General features: G+C 37.1%; 1 protein-coding gene across 4 annotated transcripts in view; it reads left to right on the forward strand.

The window, feature by feature from the left end:
- Positions 1–13,906, forward strand: part of capslb (calcyphosine-like b) — a 69,760-nt gene extending 55,854 nt beyond the window's left edge. For 3 of the 4 annotated variants that reach the window (XM_028802467.2, XM_051928346.1, XM_051928345.1), the window contains 3 exons: positions 216–425; positions 7,855–7,979; positions 13,353–13,906. In XM_028802467.2, the coding sequence (XP_028658300.1) occupies positions 216–425; positions 7,855–7,959 (315 nt within the window). In that variant the 3' untranslated portion in view covers positions 7,960–7,979; positions 13,353–13,906. The remainder of the gene's footprint in view (positions 1–215; positions 426–7,854; positions 7,980–13,352) is intronic. The other variant, XM_051928347.1, reaches the window with a different exon arrangement.
- The last annotated feature ends 9,946 nt before the right edge of the window (positions 13,907–23,852 follow it).

Below are 23,852 nucleotides of genomic sequence, written 5' to 3' on the forward strand. Positions count from 1 at the left end.
TCTAAAGAGCAAAACAAGTAGCACGTCCTTCTTTCAGAACATGAGAAGTCCTGCTTATAAGGTTAGTCAACTGGCAAAAGAAATTTAATTAAAGTGGTTAAAAGCATTATACATATTTACATTTTTTTCTTTTAGTGTAGAAAATGTTTTTCTATTAGTGATGTTAAAAATAAGTAGCATTGTTTTTTTTTTCTAAATTATCTTTGTTTCCATAGCCCCCCATGTCCAATGCAAGAAAAGAGGTCATCATGCAAGCATTTCGAAAACTGGATAAGACTGGAGATGGGCTCATAACAGTCGAAGATCTGAGAGGAGTTTATAATGCAAAGCATCACCCTAAATATCAAAATGGAGAGTGGACAGAAGATCAGGTTTTTAGATCTTTCCTTGATAATTTTGATTCTCCATATGACAAAGATGGACAGGTATGTGCATAAATAATGTTACTCAATTTTATTCAGTTTTGGTTTAGACATTCAGATTCATTCATGTTTATATACAATATTTAATAATGAATGATCACCTTTCAGATAATATTATAATATTACTGACTTTTCAGTTTCACCGTTTTTGGTTTTAAGTGATTAGTCAATACAGTGATCTTACATTACAAAACATGAAATAATTAATAAAAATGGGAAATTGAACTTTTAAGTTTATATGCAGAATTGATGGTTTAAATTAGATATAGGTGGAAAGTAAGTAAAATACCAAACTAATCAAAAAAGTATTTTGTTTAGCTAATTATCTAATCAAGCAGAGTTTTTTTTAGTTTGTCATTACATTTACAGTTAAAAATAAATTATGAAAAACTTTGTCTTTAAAATACTACCCAAATGTTTTGTGAGTGTTAGGATTAAAGTCATTAATGTAGACCCAGTTAAAGCATGAAATATTAAAACTCCCCTATGTACACGGCTTTATAAGCGAGGAGGCTCCCACTAAATTTTTCAGAATTGAGTACAGTTTTTTTAGCTTTATTACTGCTATTTTACCTTTGCCTGAGTCATTATATGTGTATATATATATATATATATATATATATATATATATATATATATATATATATATATATATATATATATATATATATTATGGAGAAAAAATTAAGTGAACCCTTTGCATATAACTGCATTTATGTATAAGAGAGAGGTTAGGAGCATGCACTGATACAGCATCCACCACATACAAACCACCTCAAGATCCCAGATTAAGACCCAAGTGCAGCCATGCAGTGGGTGACACCTCAGCACCACGCTAGTTCAGATGGAATGGAACAGTGTAAAGTTTTTTTATAGTGGCTGGAGTGCCAATTCTGCCACCAACCCCCAAGTTTTTCCCTGCAGGTTGGAAAGCCTACTTGCAGGGCAGGATGCAGATTAACCTCATACCTACGACGGAGCAATTATTTGTCTTAAAATATCACCTGACTTTCATCTAATTTACAATTATGTACAGACACAATAAAGGAACTATTTATACATTATTGTGTTGTTGTTTATTGTATTGGTCATTCAGACATTCACATATATAAAATATAGAAAAAATATGTGAACCTCTAGGCTAATGACTTCAAACAAAGCTAAATGGAATCTGTAGCTGGTAAACTTTGGACTTCAATCAATGAAACGAGATAGGAGGTGTGTTTTGGGGATACTTTGACCAATAAAAAGCCTCAAACATTTTGAGTTTGCTTTTCACCAGAAGCATCTGGTAATGTGACACATGCCTCACAAAAAAAGAGGTCTCAGAAGATTTACGATCAAGAATCCTAAAGGATCAAGTACTATGGCTGCTCTCCCTAAAAGTGGGTTGCAGCCAAGGTGACTTGAAAGCCACAATGCAAAATGCTCAGTGAAGTAAAAAGAACCCTAGAGTAACAGCTAAAGGGTTGAAGGAATCATTTGAACAGGTTCACGTCTTTTTTCATGAGTCCATACACAAACCATGGAACAGGCGTGGTATCTGTCAGTTTTGTATAGACTAAGGATTAGAAACACCAGCTGCAGCAGGACTGGAAAACATTGTGTAGTTTGATAAATCCCAGTTTCTGCTGATTCAGTCTGGTAAATTAAAAAGCATTAGATTGATGCATGTGTTAATTCTGCAGGAAAGGAACAATTATTACATATTTGGTAGACATTTTTACTCCATGGCACTAACATATTTCTTTATACTGTATATAGGCTAGAGGTGGAGACATAACAGAATAGGACGTGTTTTTGTGATACACATTAGGTTACTTGAACGTCATTTGAATGAAACAGGATATCTGACCATTACAATGGATCTGGAACATTATTTCATAGCAACAGTGTTCCCATCTGTAAGTTTTTTTTTGTTTTTCCCCCATCAGTATACATTAGTGTTCCATACCACAAGCATAGGGAAGGCCTCAAATCATTCCAGAAACATGAGTGAATGTAGTGAAGCAAATCACATCCAAATCCAACTGGAGTCTCTGCGTAATGAAATTGAAAGAGCTATTTGGAGTAGAGATTCACTAACCACTAAACATTACACAGCGGAGGTGCATCTCTAATAATAAGAAGTAGATCATTCCACAGTTTGGCATTTTAGTTTCAACGGCTGTGTCTCATGTCTGCATACCATACAGTTTCTCACACAGGGTGCAACATTTGAGGCATATTTCGTGTTTGATACTATTAATGTTTTTTAACTAACATCTTGATTTAACATATAATCGCTTCATTACACCTTGCTTATTTTCTCTAAAACATCTCCATCATTATTAAAGTGTAAATACAACACCAATGTCCAGCACCACAATGTACTGAAGAAACAAAGGTGGCACTTTCTTATTGCAGAATATTTCTCACAGTGCTACATTCGTAACAAGTCCACTTGTGCAGCTGAGTAGAGTTCATGCCAACATTAGCATACCAGAAGGATACCAGTTACTATGAGAATAATTTTTTTTATAGAGTAAATGGGGAAAAAATGCTTCATAAAAACGTCCATTATGGGCCAAGGGTATAAAGTGCATTTTTGTAAATAAAATAGACAAAGTCAAAGAATGTCAGCATTTAGATTTAAATAGAAATCTAAACAAACTACTCTCAGATTGCTAAAGTCTAGTGACCCATAAAATGTTTTTACTTTATTCACAGTCTTTTTCTTAAATTGATACGTTTTATCATTTATTCAAAGAAAAAATTGCAGAGGAGGTCATTTTAGTAAGCATGGCCTTCAAATGCTGTACATTCTAAAAAAGATATTTTGAAATAGGAAAAAGGGATGAAATTATACTTATTTTTTATAATACTGCTTATTATACCAAAACAAATTAGCACTAGCACCACTTGACCCTAAACTGGATAAACTGGTTAGAAAATGGATGGATGCAGTAAAGGATTTATTTGCACAATTAAAAAAATACAACAAATTATTTTGAAAATGCACACAAATCAAAGAAATATGTAGTCTTAGTGAATTGTGTGTTCTTCTAACCCATATTTCTCCATTTAGCTGAAGAAAAGAAGCTGAAAATTGACCTAGCAAATGCAAAGATATCTTCAGATACTAATGATTGGATATTTTACAGATTTTATCTCTTTATAGTTTTTTCCCAGAGACTCTCACTTTAACTTATTTATTTTTCCTATTATTATTAACTTATCTTTGCCTTCCAGAATTTGAGCTATGGTTTGTTTAATACTTCTAGGTCTGAAGACTACAAACAGAAAAATGTATTTCACACTGCACTTCATTTCTGAATCTCTACCTCTGATATTTGTAAAGCTCATATATTAGTACTAATATTTAATGGTCATATTACATACTTCACAGTATTCACTTTTCATAATTCCACAAAAAATATTTAGCTACTACTCCAAAAAACCTTCTAATAAAACTGTAAAATGTTCCAATAGTTGGCATGCAACTTACACTGTTCCACTTTTCTCTAAATTTGAGTACAGAACATTTCTTTTCTGGATTATGTTTTTATGAACCTGCAAGATAGCATGATTTGAGTTTACTAAATAATTATAAATTATATTGCAAGAATTATTACAGCCAACTGTGATGTTTATAGTGCTTTCATATTGCATATTTAGTGTAAATTTGTGTTTTCTAGTACAAATTGGCCTATGGCATTTGTACCCTTATAGATGTTCTCCAGGTTTCAGACCAGACTACTTTATGCACCCATGATAAGGGCTTTAAGAATTAACCAAATGAAAATGAGATGACACCATCAAAACACAACTGAATGAGAGTTGTTTGTCTTACCCCACTTGGACATTAGCTTTAAGCTCAATGTTGTATTGGGGAGCTACTCTATTTAATTGTTCATCTCTCCCTTTTATTTTTATTTTACATAAAAATAGCAATCCTAATCCCAATATGAAAGTACCACATAAGTTTCTTCTTGTCTGCAAGGAATGTTCAGCTATAAGCTTTCTTAGGACCAAAGACAAAACTGTATTCAGAGACCACAGTAATTTTCATGGTATACAGGGATGTTAAGGATAGAGCTGCCAGGGAAGAGGAAAAGAGGAAGGCCTAAAAGAAGGTTTATGGATGTGGTGAGAGAGGACATGCAGGTGATGGGTGTAACAGAGCAAGATGCAAAGGACAGGAAGATTATGGAAGAAGATGATCCTCTGTGGAAACCCCTAACGGGAGCAGCCTAAAGAAGAAGAAGATGACTGGTGGCCATTGAGACTTGTCACCCATATTATCCCCAGATTTCACTCCTTTTAATGATAAACTCATCTGTTAGGTTGTGGTCACGCTCCCTGAGCAGGACCCCAAATGACATGAAAGTATGCCAAAATAAATTAAACTGAGTAAGATGCATTTTGTCCTGGTTAGAATCTCTTCTGGGCTGTGTTTTCCGGAAGCACAGTAACACTAAGAGCATCTTAAACTAGGTCTTAGATTGAGCATTAATTTAATAATGTTTCTCAAAATCCGTCATAACTAAAGCAGCATGTTAAATTCTTCATGATCTACATGCTCCCTTACCCTGTCGTTAATCGCTCAATTCTTCTTAGGTGACTACGTCTTGCACCAACCATGGTGACATGGACTACTTTAAATTCACTTTACATTTGAGATGATATCATTCTCTTGATGAAATGGATTAATGCATTTGTAGAATTATATCTTATATATAAATTAAGGTAATTGTTGTACTTTAAACTGTTAAGAATACAAATTTATAAGTTAATATTTCTATGTTCTGTAAATGTTTTGAAGAATCTGGTTGCAGTTATCTTTACTTTGACAATCACATTTTCTGAATTACAATTGGCTGTGAAAAGAATGTAATGTAAAGAAGTTAGAACAGTGAAGGACATGAATTGCCAGAAAATTTGTCTATTGAATTCTTTGCCAGAGTTTCCGACAACCACCTCACAAACCCAACATTTCAACATTGTTCAACTGAATTAAATGGTTTGTAACTGATACCCATTCATACTTTCAGCCTTCATCCCAGTTACAAAGGTTGAACATACAGGTGATTTTGCAGTCACTAAGTACTTTTAACTGATATAGAAGCAAAGCAATGAGGAAGTATACCCGATGTCTTTGTTTCGAAAGTGTGTCAAAAGGCAAGAATCATGGAGTTTGGCAGTGGAGGACTACTGGGTGCAGGTATCCTTTTTGTGCATAGCACAATTGGCACGTTTAACTAACTCTAAGATGACGGCCAAAGAAAAACACATTATGGCACATCAGCAGACTCGCAGTGTAATTGATAATTTCCACAATACAGTACCTAGTATTACATTTGCACATACTTAAATCACATCCATGAACTTAGGCCCAGCTAAATCATTTAATTTTAGAATGTTAGCGGACAACACAGAATTGGCTAACATTATTATACACACTTTACAAATTGTCTACAAAGTGTACAGGTATGGTCGTAACACATCTGATCACAGTTGACCCCTTTCCCACTTCCATTGTGATCTCTTGCTTGCAGAGCTTTTACTTCTTTACACTTTAAATCTACTACTATATGCTAGTTAGTCTGAACAACATTGTTTCAGTTAGAATGTTGTCCCAGATTTTATCCTGACGTCCACTGTTTGGTGAGATTACACTTTGGTCATTAAGTCTGCTGGAGAATCAATTTCTACCGTTCTGATTATTTTTTTTAGTAAGAGCAGTCTATTCACTTTTTTCTAGACTTACTTTGACCTACAAAAAATGTCCACATATTTAAATTGAAATTTTAGAATCCTTGAGCCTTACTGTAGAGTTGGTGTTAGTCTTAGAAGCTCTTTCAACATTTTTCTTCTACACTTTAGACAACTGGATTTAAGGATTAATGACACTTACCAGCACAACCCAAGGGTAATTTTGATTCAATGAACACAGAAATGACAGTGCCTTTGAAAACTGAAGTAAATATTTTCTAGTTGTCTGAATAATATGATTATGCACATATCATTTTGCATGTGGGCACCCTAGTTATAAAAGGAAAGTGGAATAAAATAAATTTATAGTATACATTGCTTAGCAGTTTTAGGAAAAAACAACAACAAAATAAGACTTGGAGGCAGTTTAATGTTCTAAAAAACTGTGTTTATTAAACTGCTTAGTATAATAAATATTACGGTCTGTTTAAGTAGAATTTGAATATTCTGCTGATCAGGAATGCACGAGATAATCACTTTTGATTTCATTTTTCATATTATTAAGCATCATGACACCTTCATGTCGCCATTTTGTTCGCTTGCTTTGTGAATGATCAGTAGGATGCCATTTAGTTGCCAAGCACATGATCCATATGCCATTTGACCTGTGTTATCATGCTGCTCAGGATATAAAAAACAGCCTTGTGCAACAGCATGTATCCAGTCTTAATACCAATTAAATACTCTGCAAGAGATAAATGAACAAGTAATTGAAAAGTACAATTAAGAAAAATTCTGGTTTTGACTGTTGTTTTGTTTCTAGGTTGTGTTTTTATTTTGGATAAAAATCTCTTATATGTCAGACTTTTGCAACATTCCTGTAATTTCTACAAGCAGACTGGGTTTGAGAGTGAGCCATTAGAAAAGGTGAAAACCAAAAGTGGGTCAATACTGGGACATCAAAATGAATAGGTGTTAAGGCCAAGAGGAGAGACAAAAATTGTGGTCAAAAAGCAAAAGCAAAGAAATTATCAAAGATAATTTATTAAAAAGAGTTTGAAAGAACGATCTGAAAAGGGATTTGAAGCCACAACTCAAATGAGTGATTTCAAGGCGGACCTTTTATAGTGTCACATTGTGTCATGACCTTAAAGGGCACACCCCTAACAACAACAGAATTTGCAATAACAATGGGAGCTCTAAAGGGATGGCACGTGTGAAAACCAAAATGGAGGATAGAACAGTCCAAAAATCAGCTGCCTTACAAATGAAGGAGAATCATCACAAATGGATGTCAGACTTTGACCCAGCGACTCAAAAAAAACAAAAAACAAAACTTGTGTAAGATTACCATAAATGATACAAAAAATATATAAAAATCAGAAAAAGTTAATCCAATCCTAATAATCCCTGGATTTTCTGGTTTCCTCCTCCATACCAAAGGCTTGTTTTTGTTAAAGTAGTGATTCTAAATTGACCCAGTGAGTTGGGTGTGTGTGTGTGTTTTTTATGGGAGTGACCATCGATTAACTGTGATAGATGCTGTGATAGATTCCTGCTCCCCATGGACTCTCTAATGGGTAAAGCAGATATATAAAATGAATGGACATGTAATCCAAAATGAAATGCTTGTCAACTCAATTTTTTTTCTGTCATTTTAACTGTAACACCATTTTTTACAGCATGGATCAGTTTCTCAGTTCCCCTTTGTTATGTGATTTGTTTTTCCTCACAACAGGTCACTAAGGATGAATTTATGAACTACTATGCAGGAGTGAGCGCTTCCATAGATTCTGACGTCTACTTTGTTATCATGATGCAAAATGCCTGGAAATTAAATTAACCAACCTTATATAGTTTAGGGTAACTAACGGCTTTATTCAATATCTATACAGGGGATGGATTCTTTATGCATGTGTGTGTTTGTAAGATTTCTCTTTCCACAGAAAAATGCAGCATATGGGTGTTTGGCTTTTAGGAAATCAGATGGGAGTCTTTCACATTTCTTTTTTCTGCATCAAATAGGATTTTCTGTTATACTAACTTTCTTCAATCTACCCTTTTCTTTGAACAAAAGCATTTGGGAATTTATGGATATGCAGTATTGCTTCTGAAGGATTTTTTAAAAATTTCTTTAAAGTGCTAAAATCTTTAAAGTGATCATACCAACATCTCCAATAGTATTACTTCCTTTTTATTTTTATTAAGAATGAGTTTTAAGCAGGAGACTGAGTCTAAATTCCAGTTTGGTCATTCTTAATGTGGACTTTTTTATGTCCTCCCTTTGAAGTGAGGGTTTTATCCAGATGTTCCATTTTCTGTCACATCCCAAAGATGTATACCCTTGATTAATTGGTGACTCTAAATTAACATGATCTAAAGGAATACTCCACCCAAAAATTATATTTTTTTTATATGTTACTTACTCCATTTAGTTTGTCGTGGTGGCCAAGAAACATTTTAATCTCATGTTTTCATGGAGAAAAGACAAACGGTTTCTGATAGAACAGGACCCAATAGTGACCAAAACTGAATAACAGCAAACAATATCAAAACATCCATGAAAAAATTTCATATTTCTCAGTTCTAATAATCCACACATCAAGTCATCCAGTTGTATTCTCGCAACATGTAAAACTCATATAGTTTTTGCAAAAATATTGTTCAATAAATAACTCCAGAAAATGAAAGTAGTGCACAGATAGGAAGCCCCTTCACACTGGGTTGCTCTTTGTGTTTGGGGACTACTTTCATTTTCTAGAATTATTTATTGAACAATATTTTTACAAAAATTACATGTGTTTTGCACATTCTGAGCATATGATGATATGATGTTTGGATTGATAGAAATGAATAATGTGAAATTTTTTCATGGACGTTGTTGATATTTTTGCTGTTGACCAGAATATGTTGCCATTGTAGCCCATTCTATTAGAAACTTTCTTATGTTCTTTCTCCACAAAAACATGAGATTAAAATCTTTCTTAGCCACCAACACAAACTACATGGTGTAAGTAACATATAAAAATGTTTATTTTTGGGTGTAGTATTCCTTTAACACTAGAATCCCTGAAGCCTACAAAAAAACTTGTTATCCTGGCCCACCTTAAATTCCTTCCCACCTCTCCATCAGCGTCTTTTGTTTTGTAAATGTGTTGATCAGCACAAGCAGCAAGCAGACTGCTGTCCCATCCCCCCTATGGACGGAGCTCAACTTGGGCAAAAAGTTCTCCCAGGTCATGCCTTGTTTATCTTGGTGTGAGGTGCCTGGAGTTGTATAGGGTAATAATATTGTTATTTGGAACACATACATTTCATGTGTGTTCCGTGTCTACAACGTTCTATGAAAGTGTAGGATGACAGGAAATTCAACGTTTATTCGTAGGCTTCAGAGATTCTGGTGTTAAGTGGGTGTTAGTGTATGTGTTCCATGAAGTGGACAAGTGGCCCCATCCAGTTTTAGATTTCTTCTTCTACCTGACATTTCTGAGCATAGGCTTTGGCCCTTTATGTCCATTTAATGGCAAAAGAAAGCCCAAAAAATCCTCAACCGATGGATATTTTTAATTGCCAAAATATAAATGTTTTTTATTTACATGTTTATCTATCCTCATTTTCTAAATGATAAAATATTTCTGAGTTGTTGCATAAGTTAATCTTTTATTTTGACTTGTAGCAATGGTAAGTGGTGTCTCTTCTCCTTTTACTCCAAGGTTGTTTTTCATTCTTCTGTATTTGATTGCTAATAAATATATCAGCAGAATGGCATGACTGCCGCCATTCCTTTTACAATATTGTGTGAAAAGCAAATCTCATTTGGGGCACCCAAAGCAGTACAGTTCAGTATCTTGTAAAGAGGAGGCAGAAATGTGTGATTCTGTGCTATTACGCAACTTTCAGTTTGCTCACATTTTGCATCATCTATAAAGGAAATATTAACTAAACCCACAGCATCCACTGTAAGCAGAAAAGTGAGCAAGAAGCATATCCTTATCTTGTGAAATCAGTACCAAGACTTTTTGATAAAATGTATTATTTGCGGTTTACTTTAATTTTCACAAGCATGGCCCAGAAATGTGGAAGGCAGGTTTTCTTAAACTGAAACCTTTGCTGCTTCTGTTATGTTTCCACCAAGGTCCCTCTCCTGGCTGTGTTTCAATTTCTTGTTTAATGTCTGTTTTGTTCAATTTAGATTCTTTTGTTTATGTTAAAATTGTTATTTACTTAGTTTCTATTATCTGTTTATCTTTTGTTTTGTTCCATGTGTTTTATGGGTGGCTCCCCAAGAGGTGGGTCCACTTGCCCTTCACTGCCAAGCTCTGCCCTCAGCCCTATAAAGGCAAGGGTTTTCCACAGTTCTTGGGGGTTCTTTCAAATGTGCTAGGGAGTGGTGAGTTTACTTGTGTTAATTGCTGTGCTCGTGCGTTTGTGATGACTATGGATTTTTTGGCCTTCTGCTCTGTTTTTATTTTGACCATTCTCTTGATTACCGTATTGGAACTTTGTTTGCTTTGGATTGCCTTATTGTTTTGGACAAATCATTTTGCCTTTTGTGCTTTACTGAGCTTCATTGTGTTTGAGGAGCATTTTTGAAGAATAAACCTTTTTTATATAAAGAACCTATGTTTTGACAGTTATATCTAGACTATATCTAGTTTTGATGGTAAATCCCTCCCAGTAGGCATTTTTGGAAGTGTATGATTCTTTAAGTGCTTTCAACTACAATTTCAAAGAGGGCGTATTTAGTAAATGCTATGGGTTTTGTTTACAATAGTACCTAGTATCCATTTACTTCAGTATAAAACACAAGAGCAGGTTTGAGGAATAAGGAACATGGGTGTTTTGGACCTTACAAACAGAAGAAAAGCTCATTTGCCTGATGTCTTGTGTTTTATGTACTATGAGAAAATGGAAAATGGAAAAAAAGGGCAGATTGCAGGTCATCTTGCCGTACCTGTTAACCTTTCGTACAGTGCAGGTTCCGTCAGGCAGCATGTTATTGGCAGTCAGAAAAAGGGCAAGCAATACTGTGCTGGAAAGTTGGCATGCAGTCAGTAAAGTGAACATGGCCAGCAATTTGCTGTTGTGTAAACTGAAATAGTCTAACAATGATATCAACAAATACAGTCGGAAAGTTTGATATACCCAACTACTAGAAGGGGCATAATGTGACATCGGTTTTACCCAACCCAGGTATCCACAGAGCTGCCCTTTCTTTAATTTCCCATTGCTCTTTATGTATGTCACTTAAAAACTTGGCTTCCTTCATTCGCTTGGCTCAGCTTTTTTCTTTAGGTGACGTTAAATCCCTTCCTGTTGTTACTTCTGGTTATGCTGAATAATGCTTTTATTCCAGAATAAAAGTGATTGTAAGAAGTCTTAGTGCCACCAAGTCATAGTGTTTCTTGGTAGCTCCAGGGAGAAAACTGACCCGTGCATTGGATTAAAAAGGATCAGGCTTCCAAGGTGGCTTTCGGGGTGCCACATTTAAAAATCTAAATCAGTCCTTTTCTTTATTTTCTGGACTCTTATGTTATCTAATACCACACTACAGGCTGGTCCTCATCTTCAAAAGGGCAACATATGACTTTTATAACTGGAGGTGGTTTTCTTATCTACCAGCTGTTTTTCTCTTCTGTCTCTCAATCTCAATCTCTAAGGTACATCTACCATTTGTTAGGTGGCCTCTTTCTCAGTGATTTCAGAGAACATTACCAGATTCCCTTCAGACTGCGCTTCATTCGTGTCCCCAACTATTGCCCTTCTAATCCATATTGTATATAAATAGTGTGATTTAAGGAGCTATATTGCGCCTGACCCGGCACAGACTCACACTGAGGCACGTGTAAAACACAACGACTTTATTTTTCTTCACCTGTGGGGCACGTCTTCCCCATGAACCCCACAGGCACAACACAGTCCAAATAAGCACAAGTGTCACAACACTTCCTCGTGGCACAACCACTCCTCCCATCTAGCTTCGTCCTCCTCCTCACAACTCTGGCTCCTGAGTGGTGGTTGCTGGCCCATTTTATAGCCCACTTCCGGGCGGGGCTGCAGAATCGTCCACGCCGGCTCAGGGACCCATGCAGCACCCCCTGGCGGCCACTCCAGATCCCAACAGGGCTGTGGAGAATTCCATCTCCTGAGGCACCATCTTCAGCCAGGGAGGCTGCCACCGAGCTTCAAGGGGGAGGTACTGAGAAGCCCATGGTTGCTCCCCCAGAACATACGTAGAAGGGGCGTTCCAGCCAGGCATGGAACCCGGCCACCCACCACAATAGTTTTTGCAGTACATTTTCTTTTCAAACAAGACTCCTCTGTGTCTGTCTTGTGCCATCATATTGTTCTTGTCAAAATCAGTCATTGTGAACTTACAGCCTTACCACCTGAACTTCAGGAATAGGCATTCCTCCTGAAGCTAACTGGTCTGGGCCTGGTCAGTACGTAAATGTTAGACCTTCAAGGAAATGCTAGTGTGGTATTCAGGGAGCACTGTATAAATTGGCACCCCCCATTTTGGACGAGATCTAAAACTGAGGTCCTGACTCTTTGTGGTCATAAAAGATCCCTGAACATCTTTAGAAAAATGTAGGGTATTCCCCGATGTCCTGGCTAAATAACCCACCTTGGCCTGGTCATTCTGGCCCCCTCATCATCCCCTATCCCTTTTTGGCTAAGTATCTCTCCAGCCTTCACCACCTAATAGCTAATGTGTGGTGAGCATATTGGCTCAAGAATGGCTGCCATTGCATCACCTAGGTGGGGGTTCAAGTGGTTCCCCACTCTATGTGAAGTACTTTGTGTAGGGTAGAAAAACACACTATAAATGTAATTAATAATTATGATTATAAGTATTGTGGATGATTACTGTTGCCTGTTATTTATTGTTAACAAGTAAGTGAATAGTGTCCACAAATGTATTTACCGGGATGGTTGCATGTGATAGTTCAGTTTCATGCCTCAACTCGTAAATTTTAATTTCGAACAACTCCAGTTGTCAGTTTTTTGCTACATTAATTAAAGACCCGTCAACAATACATGAACAGATATTCTTTGTTAAGATTTCCATGTTTAACTTTTTGTGGAACACCTACTGTGTTTGGTCTCAAGTGAAATTTGCTTTTCTGCTTCCATTAAATCAAAATCACTCCTTCCACCTTCAAATAAGAAACTTGTTTACGTTCTGAAAACTGTTTAATTCTTTTTCTCTCTCTTTCTTTTTGCTTCATCTAGGTTACAAAAGATGAATTTTATAACTATTATGCTGGAGTCAGCGCCTCTATTGACAGTGACGTCTATTTCATTTTAATGATGAAGAATGCATGGAGATTGTGATTTAGTTTAGTTTTTTTAAACTGATGCTGGGACCTTGACGAAGAGAAATATTTTTGAACTTCTGACTCTAAAATCAGGTTGTTGTTTTTTTTTGAAGAATGTATATTTCTGGAAGGAAAAATCTGGTGAACACTGAGCCAAGATTAACTTTTGTAAAAAGAATATTTTTTAGCAAGAAAATCTCCTGCTGCCTTGTCATGCCATTAATTGGTTTGTCATGTTACAGCTTCTTTTCTGTCTTTTAACTTTTTTGAGTTTTCTTTTAAATTAACTTTTTTGTTTGCACCACATCGTATTTATAAAGTGTTTTGTTGAAGTTCACAATCATATAGTAATAAGAATAATTCTGTTCATCATGTCCTTTCTGCAGTTGTGTGTTACGCCAAGATAAAGAAAATGTGTAAAGAAGTTTGTTAAAGTTACTAAAATATAATATTTTTGTAAATTCAAAATACACAGAGTCATTGATTGTAAGAATGAAAGGGTTGTTTTGTAGTCATGATATAAATTTTAAAACAGAATTAAGAGTTAATCTAGACAACCTTTTTTAGTATATAGCTTGCCTTGAAATTCTTAATAAATATTCTAGATGTCCGTCCTTAGCACAGGATGTGATCATCTAGTCAAGACTGCTAATGACACTCAAAAAGTATAGTGGCAAACAATTTGTTATAGAGCCTTATGGAGAGGAGAAGAAAGAGGTGTGTGTATCTTACTGTCAGCCCCATGAGCCATCATGTTTAAAGTCTGAGCTGAAGTGTGACTGAGTACCCTAAGTGGGTATGCTGTTGACTTGTGAGTTCCTTTATGGTGCATTGCCCAAATGCACTACCCAGATGATGGCAGCAGTGGTGCAATATATAGAATAGAGCAGTGAAGCTGCAGGCAGTTCTTGATATATCACTTTTTAAAATGAAAAATAAACTGTTGCAAATAACATAAATTAACTGTGTGATCCAAGGAGTAAAGTGGCTAAAAGAACAGGTGATTGCAGTTTGTTCCTTAAATAATGCCTGAATTGCAAACTGTGGGTCTGCTCTGTAAGAATACTACGAGCTACTGTATGCTTTATGGATGATCAGATATATCCAAAATGTAAATTAAATGAGTAGCCTTAAATAGGAGCTTCATCATCATATCAGTTTACTATGCCTTAATCTATCTATATATATGTAAAAGTCAATGTACTGTATGTGTGTGTGTATGTATGTACTGTATGTTTCAGAATCACTTCCGAACAGCTGGAGCAATTTTCTTGAAACTTGGTACACATGTTTCTCATTGGTCAACTAAAAATACTGTAAGGTGAAATCAACCATAACCCACCCACTTCTGGGTAGGGTGGGGGTGATCTTGCAGTCATGTATGCATGTTATCATCCAGTTGACACTCGGAACGACCACCAGAGGGAGAACTGGAGGTGACTGCCAGCATTCTTTATGTTTGAGTGCCACCGCACCCCTGTTGCTTTTGAAATTAAATAGAGTTGGCCGCCGGGTTGGCATCCCAACTATTTTTGGGAGTCATTCTGTCTTTGTGACTCGAGCCGCCATATATATATTCTTATATATAAAGCAGACTGTAACAATCTTGCAGTCTTGTACGTATGTTATCATCCAGTTGACACTCAGAACATTTCTGGTGTGCTCCGTAAAAGCAACCGACATTTTTATCATGAAAAATCCATAGTATTATTGTTTGTTATTTAATGTTTGTTTTTGTTAATTATATTTTCACCTTGCATTATTCTTATTGTAACAATGTTGTAGTGGTAATACCATTAAATCAACCTAAGAATAATATTAATCTAACGGACGTTTTTTTTATGTCATCAAAAATTCTGCATGTAAAAACTTATTACTACACCATAAAACAAAAAATAATCTGTCAAAAAACCTTAAGGTGGCACGGTGGCGCAGTGGGTAGCGCTGCTGCCTCGCAGTTGGGGGACCTGGGGACCTGGGTTCACTTCCCGGGTCCTCCCTGCGTGGAGTTTGCATGTTCTCCCCGTGTCTGCGTGGGTTTCCTCCCACAGTCCAAAGACATGCAGGTTAGGTGGATTGGTGATTCTAAATTGGCCCTAGTGTGTGCTTGGTGTGTTTGTGTGTGTCCTGCGGTGGGTTGGCACCCTGCCCGGGATTGGTTCCTGACTTGTGCCCTGTGTTGGCTGGGATTGGCTCCAGCAGACCCCCGTGACCCTGTGTTCGGATTCAGCGGGTTGGAAAATGGATGGATGGAAAAAACCTTAAAAAAGGCTTCGCTTTTCCAATTGTTTTATACTACTTTGAATGTATTCCGCAATTATATTTTGATTAAAATACACTATTATATATTAATAATAATAATAATAATAATTCATTACATTTATATAGCGCTTTAATCAATACTAGATAACTTAGCAATTTTATTTTTATCTACCATAAACATCCTATATTTATTTTGTTCATTAGCGGCTCTCTTTGCAATTTTTGTTTATTCATTAATGAACTAAATGTCATTTGTTTCACAACATCATGTTTTTTCGTAAAAAAGAAATAAGGATTTTTTTTAATACGTTCATAATCAAAAAACTAATTTCCATCCATCCATTTTCCAGCCCGCTGAATCCGAACACAGGGTCACAGGGGTCTGCTGGAGCCAATCCCAGCCAACACAAGGCAGGAACCAGTCCCAGGCAGGGTGCCAATCCACCGCAGGACACACGCAAACACACCCACACACCAAGCACACACTAGGGCCAATTTAGAATCGTCAGTCCACCTAACCTGCATGTCTTTGGACTGTGGGAGGAAACCCACGCAGACACTGGGAGAACATACAAACTCCACGCAGGGAGGACCCGGGAAGTGAACCCAGGTCCCCAGATCTCCCAACTGCGAGGCAGCAGCGCTACCCACTGCGCCACCGTGCCGCCCAACTAATTTAATTAACTTATCAAAATCAAAGGTAAAGTTATAAACCAAATATAGCTATGATATTTAACTTATAATATTTATTTATATAGGTAAAATATTTAACATTTAATTAACTGTAAAAGAATTTCAATTGGAAGAGGCCAATTGAAGATTCAGTCTTGTATGTCTATTATCATTCACTTGACGCTCGGAACGTTTGGACAATCATTGAAAATTGCTGGAGTCAATTTGGACACAGCCTGTTTCTCACATGAACAACTTTATGTGGCATGTTCAAGGGTAGGAAGTCCTAAGAACCTTTATATATTGGCTGAAGATGGAAAAACTAAAAACATTGTATATAACAAGGCACTTAAGTAAACAATACAAGCACATTGTTTGTTAATTTATTTTTGCCAACTAAATACTGGAACCCCGGCTGTTTTGTCTCCCTCCACATACACGTACTGCCTGGCTACACCTCACTAAGAGGAAACCTGATTGCCACTTTATTCCCCCATTTCCAGCAAGATCTATCCAAGGCTCACTAGCAACCTCGCTCATAGGCCAATAGACACATAATACGGTTCTTCTCACAGTGCTAGATGTTCAGCCCCCTCTGTAGTCCATGGTTTGTTAGAGACTGTGTCCCTTGTAAGCTTCTTACACAGGGAGGTGAAGTTGGCAAGTTGTTATGGCCCCTTTTGGAAATTAAAGAGTACTGACATATGCATATTACATCGAGAAGCTGTGATTGGGGGCTACAAATGCCAATACTGAACTGTGCATAATGCCAATATAGTACCCTTTTAAAAATTTGGTAGTTTGGTACTTTTTTAGTTATGATATACTGCGCAATACTACTACGCTTTAACAGTAACAGAAGTCATTGTAAATCATAATAATCAGTAATTGTTATTATTCTGTTACATTTTCAAACTTGCTTAAGCTAATTCAGGCTAGTGAAGGGTTGGAGCCTGCATCCCAGTAAAACAGAAACCATCCCTGCATGGTGTACCAGTCCATTACAGGGCCCTCTCATACACACATCTACAGTCACAGACCTTTGGGCCAGTTTAGAGTTGCAAGTCTTTTGGGATATAAAAGCAAAACCATAGTATTGGAAGGAAACCCCACATTGATAATGAGTTGTTTGAATCTATGATAGTAGATATGTGAGCAAGAAGCATTAAATACTGTACCACTCACCTGCCCTGTTATTTGTAACAAAAATACACAGAAGATCATAAAGAGTTAGGGCACCAGATGGCAAATCTCATACAACTGTTGGCAAAATAGCAACCATGATACTGTCTTTCCAGACACTAGTCCAAGACTGAACTGAAACAAGATGGAAGTGGAGGTTGTTATAAAGCATGGAGGCAGGAAGAGGCCTCAGTTGACATCAGAGGTGTTTGGGTCCTCAGTCTTCTGGCTTGTAGATGGAGGAAGAGGAGAGGAATTAAAAGACAGTGCCAGTCCTTTACTCTGTGTAGAATTATCCTTTGATGAGCCCTGACGTTGTCTCCCAAGCACACGTGTGTGGCATATTTTATTATTAATTTGTGTTATCCAAGGCAACCTACAAGATCAGCCCTGATTTCCATGCTACACAAAAAACTCTACACACAATGCAGTGTTATGTTAAGAGTCAATACTGGGTTCCCAAGCCACAATAAAAAATAGTGCCACATTTGTTTGTCACCCCCATTAATATACTGTAAAATACAAGAATGTTTTCATAAAATGTCGCTAGCAAAACAAACTTAAAGCAAAAAGGCAAAACAATCCATGAACAGAGCTGGTCCTGTAAACACAGCAGAGGTAATGACATACATACACCAAAAACAGATGATGAGAACAAATTCCAGACATGAATTTCTGCTGTGTCTGTGGAATCCGCATTTACAAATCCAGAAAATACGTGCATTACCCAGCCAGTCTTCTCTCGCCATCCATGGCAAGACAGGTGGCTTGAAATGTCTGAAACTGTTTGGATGCCAATGCATATCTGAACTCTTTCATTCCATTGTTACATATAGATTCTGCATTTAATCTGTATATGTTCATCATGGTGTAGACGAATGGCATGTTGCAAAGATATTGTTTAACACTAATAATCGGCTGTTTTTTGTTAACATTTCAAAATAGTCTGCCTTGATCCATCTGTACTGTATAAAGCAGAGTTCTTAAATTTTCTATTCTGAAGACCCAAATAAGAACCTCAGTAACATACTGAGACACAAGAAGAAGATTTTTACCATAATAAGAGAAATTACAATGGCCATATAATACAAAAATAATACAAAAAACAAAGTTTATTTTCATTCAGCCATATTTCTTACATTAATATTACTGAAAGAGAAAATTCTAAAACAAACATTAATAAAACAATAATTATCATTCAAAACAGGGAATGGATTAAATGCTTAGTGATAAGCTTTAGTAAACATGAAAGAAATAGTTTATAGTGGGTACATCATGAGAATATGATGATTCTTGAAAGGACAGCATAAATGGTCACTTAAAGTAGTCAGAAAATGTTTAATAGACGCAATTAATTGTCCCTGTCAGGAAAAGTGCCTGTGTGTCTGTCCAGTTGCTTTATCTCTGTCATTCCAAAAGATGGCACATCACAAACCTTTTTAGTAATAAAATGTATTGCATTTGTCATTCCAACAGATGCTGTACCACAAATATTTAACAGTGCTTTTACAAATCCCATACCAAATGGCATATAACAGAGACATGTGCATTTCAGAATCCCCTGCAAATATCTACATTGATTACTTAGATTCCAAACCATCTTAGATGGGTCACAGCTATTCTTAAATAACTTTATTTAAAAAAAAACGTTTTCAACTGAGCTCCATGATTAATCATACATTCTTCTACATAAGTTGTTCAGGATATCCCTATTTCATTTAAAAACTCAATAAGTGGAATACAAAAGTTGAGTCATACAGCTAAACTATTTGCAAAAAATTGTTAGGCGCTATTTGTGTTTTATAATGGTGAGAATTAATGAAATAGAGAAACAACTAAAGGACTTCTTCTGGTTGTGCAGGAATAGTTGGTATTCGCAGTAGAGTGTCCATTAAAACACTTGGAAGGTAGATTTCAAATCCAAACCTTTAATTTGCAGATATAACTGTACATATGACAGTGTGGGTGTGTGGTGTTGCTTTGCTTGACGCACACAGACAGTGAAAACAACCATGCTTTCTCTTTCTTCCTGCTACCCACAGTACTTCACTCAGCGGAAGGCAGCACCTAAGTCCGTCCTCCTGCTGGCTGAACCCCACCTCTCAGACAATTAAAATCCTAATAAAGAATTTGGCCAACAGTCCAGTCTAAAATGTTTGATGCTACTGACTGACCTCATACTGAACGCCAGACGCTTTCCCTTCTTTCTCACCCTTTTAATATTTTCAGGAGTTCCTACAGTTCTCTGTGGTCCAGCAAACATGTCCTTTTCATTACCTGTAGATGGAAATTTCCCAAATCACTTTAAAATGTGATTTGACTAGGAAACGAGGAGGAATGCTGAGGCACATTAAATCTAACAGAAAATTTTCTTTGCATCTCAAGTTACAGATTTCAATTTAATGTATACCATAGTGGTGGAAACGTGATAAGGCACGGACTGTTTGTCTATGGCCATGTGAAATTTTGCATACAGTACTGCCATGGCACTAAGTACTATATACCTTCACACTATTGACTCACCCTTTACAACATCCTGAACATTTTAACATCTTTAGGCCACTCCTATTATTTTCATTTCGAAATTTCATACTAGTGCTGTGGTCAGTTAAACTCACAGGGTTGTCTGCGTTATTCCCACCTTTCTCCAACGGTTGCCAGATTTGACAGGCACTTTACAGCCCTATCAAAGTGAAAATGCCACCCAATCCTAAGAAATCTTGCCCATTATTGGTTAGTCCATTTCAAACAAGCCAATTGCTACCCAAATACTTTCTCTCACAAACTACAAACATCCTTGAACATCACTTGTCTGACTGGCCAATTATTATTCTATTTGCATGAGTGGGAGGGGCTTGATAGCTACATTTTGAGAATATTTTGCCTGAATGGTTGAGGTCCTCCAGAGATTACCCATTTCTTAAAATAAATACAATGAACGGTTGAAAAAAAATATGACAAAATGCAGAGTCCATTTACCTATGTGTTATAGATTTTTTTCTTTGTAACAGAAAGTTAGCGAAGGACTGTGTCAGCATACATCTGCAAAGGAAAGAAACTTTGTTTCCATGCTGAAAATGACACAACGTTTCAACTGTGTAACCTTAATCATGTGTTTCACCAAAACATCTCCTACCTTCTTTCCTATTTACCATGGAAATAAACCTTAATTTTTTTCTTAACAGATATCTATAACACTGCTAAACCCAAACAACACATTTGCAATCATCATGGTGAAGTACAACACATTTTTTGCTCACACAGTAATACACATTTTGTTGCTTTTAAAAAAATGTCGCCAAATGTACTTGGTAGTTTAATGTTTTATTATAAATGTGGCATTCGAAAAAATAACAGCATTACTTATCAAGTGTGTTGCAGGGTTTAGCCTTCGTATTGTCTCAAAGAACAGAGGAGATCAGTTAGTTCAAATTTTTTAAATTGTTTTAGATCCTGTACCTTCCTATGCATTTTTTTTTCTGTTTTTATATTTTCCCAACATGTATACAAAACATGGTCCGTCAGTAGTATAGTCACCACGAAAATATTGTGCTGCACTCATCCCACCCCTGCATTCCTGTTTTGGACACCCTAATTTGTGTTTGTATTTTTAACCTCCTTAGCGTTATACCCAAGCTTCACTCGGGCTGTAAAAGTGCCAACAGTGTTAGTGCCGAGCGTTATCCAGGCAACAGTGTCAGTGCGTCTTCTCCTAGCCTCATAATCACGTCTCATAAGAAACGCCTCTCAGCAGTGATGATGAAGTGAATCTGTCTTCAATGAAATTGAAACAGTCAGTGAATGCGAAAGTGATTCTGGGAGTCCGAAAGTGACACTCGCGTGACAAACATGTGTGCAGTGTGCTGTTCATATTGTTAATATTATTATTATTATTACTAGGGGGCTCTGCTCACTTTGCTTGCCAACCCCTGTGCGGGCACTGCGTGCTAGCCACTCTGTGGATCTGCTGCTTACGTATGGGGAAGCGTCAATTGTGGATATTCTACAGGATATTGTAAGCTGATGTTTTCATCTTCCGCACAATCACCTCCAACTGTTTCAGCATAGTCTATTGATACGCATTTAACCAATTGGCCGTGTGACCGATCGACAATTTTCACGTAAATTCATTTGACTTCGCTGTCTATCGGTGCTAGGATTGCCTGTGTACTCATTTCTTCTGTTAATAACCCTTCGGGATGAAATTCTTCAATAAGATTTGGACATAATACATCTTATTTTATTGGGAACTTAAAGTGAGGAAAACGTAAAAATGTATAAGAGCTGAGAGCGCAGGAACTGTGTCTGACAAAAGCATTCACACGAATGAGAGGTGAGAGGACCGTGGGTGTGGGCTGTTAACCGGAAATGATTGAGAGGAGGGCGGGACTTGAAAAAATCTCTTGGCAATAGTCTCGTCTCGTCTCAAGATTTTCTTTTATAATAGATTTGTATCATTATTGTACTTTGTATACTTCTGACTTTTTACTTTTACTGTTTTGCACGTTTAAAAAAAAAAAAACTTTCAATGTGGCTGGTGCAGGGATCCCCCAAGATGCTAGGTGCCTTAGGTGGTTGCCTAATTCGCCTAAGCCACAGGCTGGCTATGTTTTGGTGTGAGGACAGGTCACTTTAGGCATTCAGTATCCTATACAGTAAAACCTTGGATTGTGAGTAACTTAGTCTGCCAGTGTTTTGCAGGACGAGGTAAAATGTTTAATACATTTTAACTTGATAAATGAGCAAGGTCTTGCAATACGAGTAGTACGTATATGCTCTGTCTGCCGAGCATCACGTAATCATAACTGAGCCAATGGTTCTTCTCTCTCTCTCTCTCTCTCTCTCTCTCTCTCTCTCTCTCTCTCTCTCTCTCGCTGCAGGATTGTGGGTAATCGTCTCTCATTCTCGGTCTCAGTTGGCATTCCTCACTCATATAGTCAAAATCCGTACGAGCGTATAATATTTATTATAGCATTGTGACCATGTATGTGTGCTGTGACGTGCGAGTCCCTGTCCTGTACCCCAAAACACGAGGCTGAGTCTCAGTACTTTAGCAAAACCAGCTTTTAATCAGCTTGAAACAGGAACAGCATGATTATTTATTGTAGTGGGATCTGCCACTCTCCTATACACAGGCACAGCAATCAGGCAGAGTCGGGGGGACCAGGTTAATGGCCAAGTAATACTGTGCCCTTGCATTTATAATGTTCCTTAAATCACCCATCAACGGTAGGCGCTTATAGCACAATCGTAATCTTTTTGGATTCACTTTTGCGGCGAACTGCTACAGCGCTGGGAGCCTTGCGGTTGCTTCAGGACACTCTTCCACATGTCGTCCCATTGGGGTGAATCCCAGAAGAGTTTAGAAACCTTACAGTATGTAAAGCATTTTTTTTATTTTGTGTCCAAGTGTAGTGACTCTTCAGGCAAAAGCAACTGTCATTGGAGAGGTTCCTTGTTAAAGTCGCAAAGAAAGAAAAAGATTCCAGTGAGCCGACAGATAGCAAGGATTCCGTTAGTTAGAGTGAAAGTCGTCCTACACAATAACCATCCTCATTTTCCTCACAACAGCCACGATTCTTTTCAAAGGTAAAGTGCAGGTTAATTTGTTTTATGTATGTTTACTTTAGATTTTGTATTACAGTAATCCCTCCTCCATCGCGGGGGTTGCGTTCCAGAGCCACCCGCGAAATAAGAAAATCCGCGAAGTAGAAACCATATGTTTATATGGTTATTTTTATATTGTCATGCTTGGGTCACAGATTTGCGCAGAAACACAGGAGGTTGTAGAGAGACAGGAACGTTATTCAAACACTGCAAACAAACATTTGTCTCTTTTTCAAAAGTTTAAACTGTGCTCCATGACAAGACAGAGATGACAGTTCAGTCTCACAATTAAAAGAATGCAAACATATCTTCCTCTTCAAAGGAGCAAACGAATCAATAGGGCTGTTTGCTTTTAAGTATGCGAAGCACCGCGGCACAAAGCTGTTGAAGGCGGCAGCTCACATCCCCTCCGTCAGGAGCAGAGAGAGAGAGAGTTAGAGAGAGATAGAGAGAGAGACAGATAAAAAAAATCAGTACGTGCCCTTTGAGCGTTTAAGTATGCGAAGCACCGTGCAGCATACTTAAAAGCTGCACACAGAAGGTAGCAACATGAAGATAATCTTTCAGCATTTTTAGACGAGCGTCCGTATCGTCTAGGTGTGCGAACAGCCCCCCTGCTCAATCCCCCTACGTCAGGATCAGACAGAGAGAGAGAGAGAAAGAAAAGTAAGTTGGGTAGCTTCTCAGCCAT

The sequence above is a fragment of the Erpetoichthys calabaricus genome, chromosome 5 (genome assembly GCF_900747795.2).
Source record: "Erpetoichthys calabaricus chromosome 5, fErpCal1.3, whole genome shotgun sequence".
Classification (NCBI taxonomy): domain Eukaryota; kingdom Metazoa; phylum Chordata; class Cladistia; order Polypteriformes; family Polypteridae; genus Erpetoichthys; species Erpetoichthys calabaricus.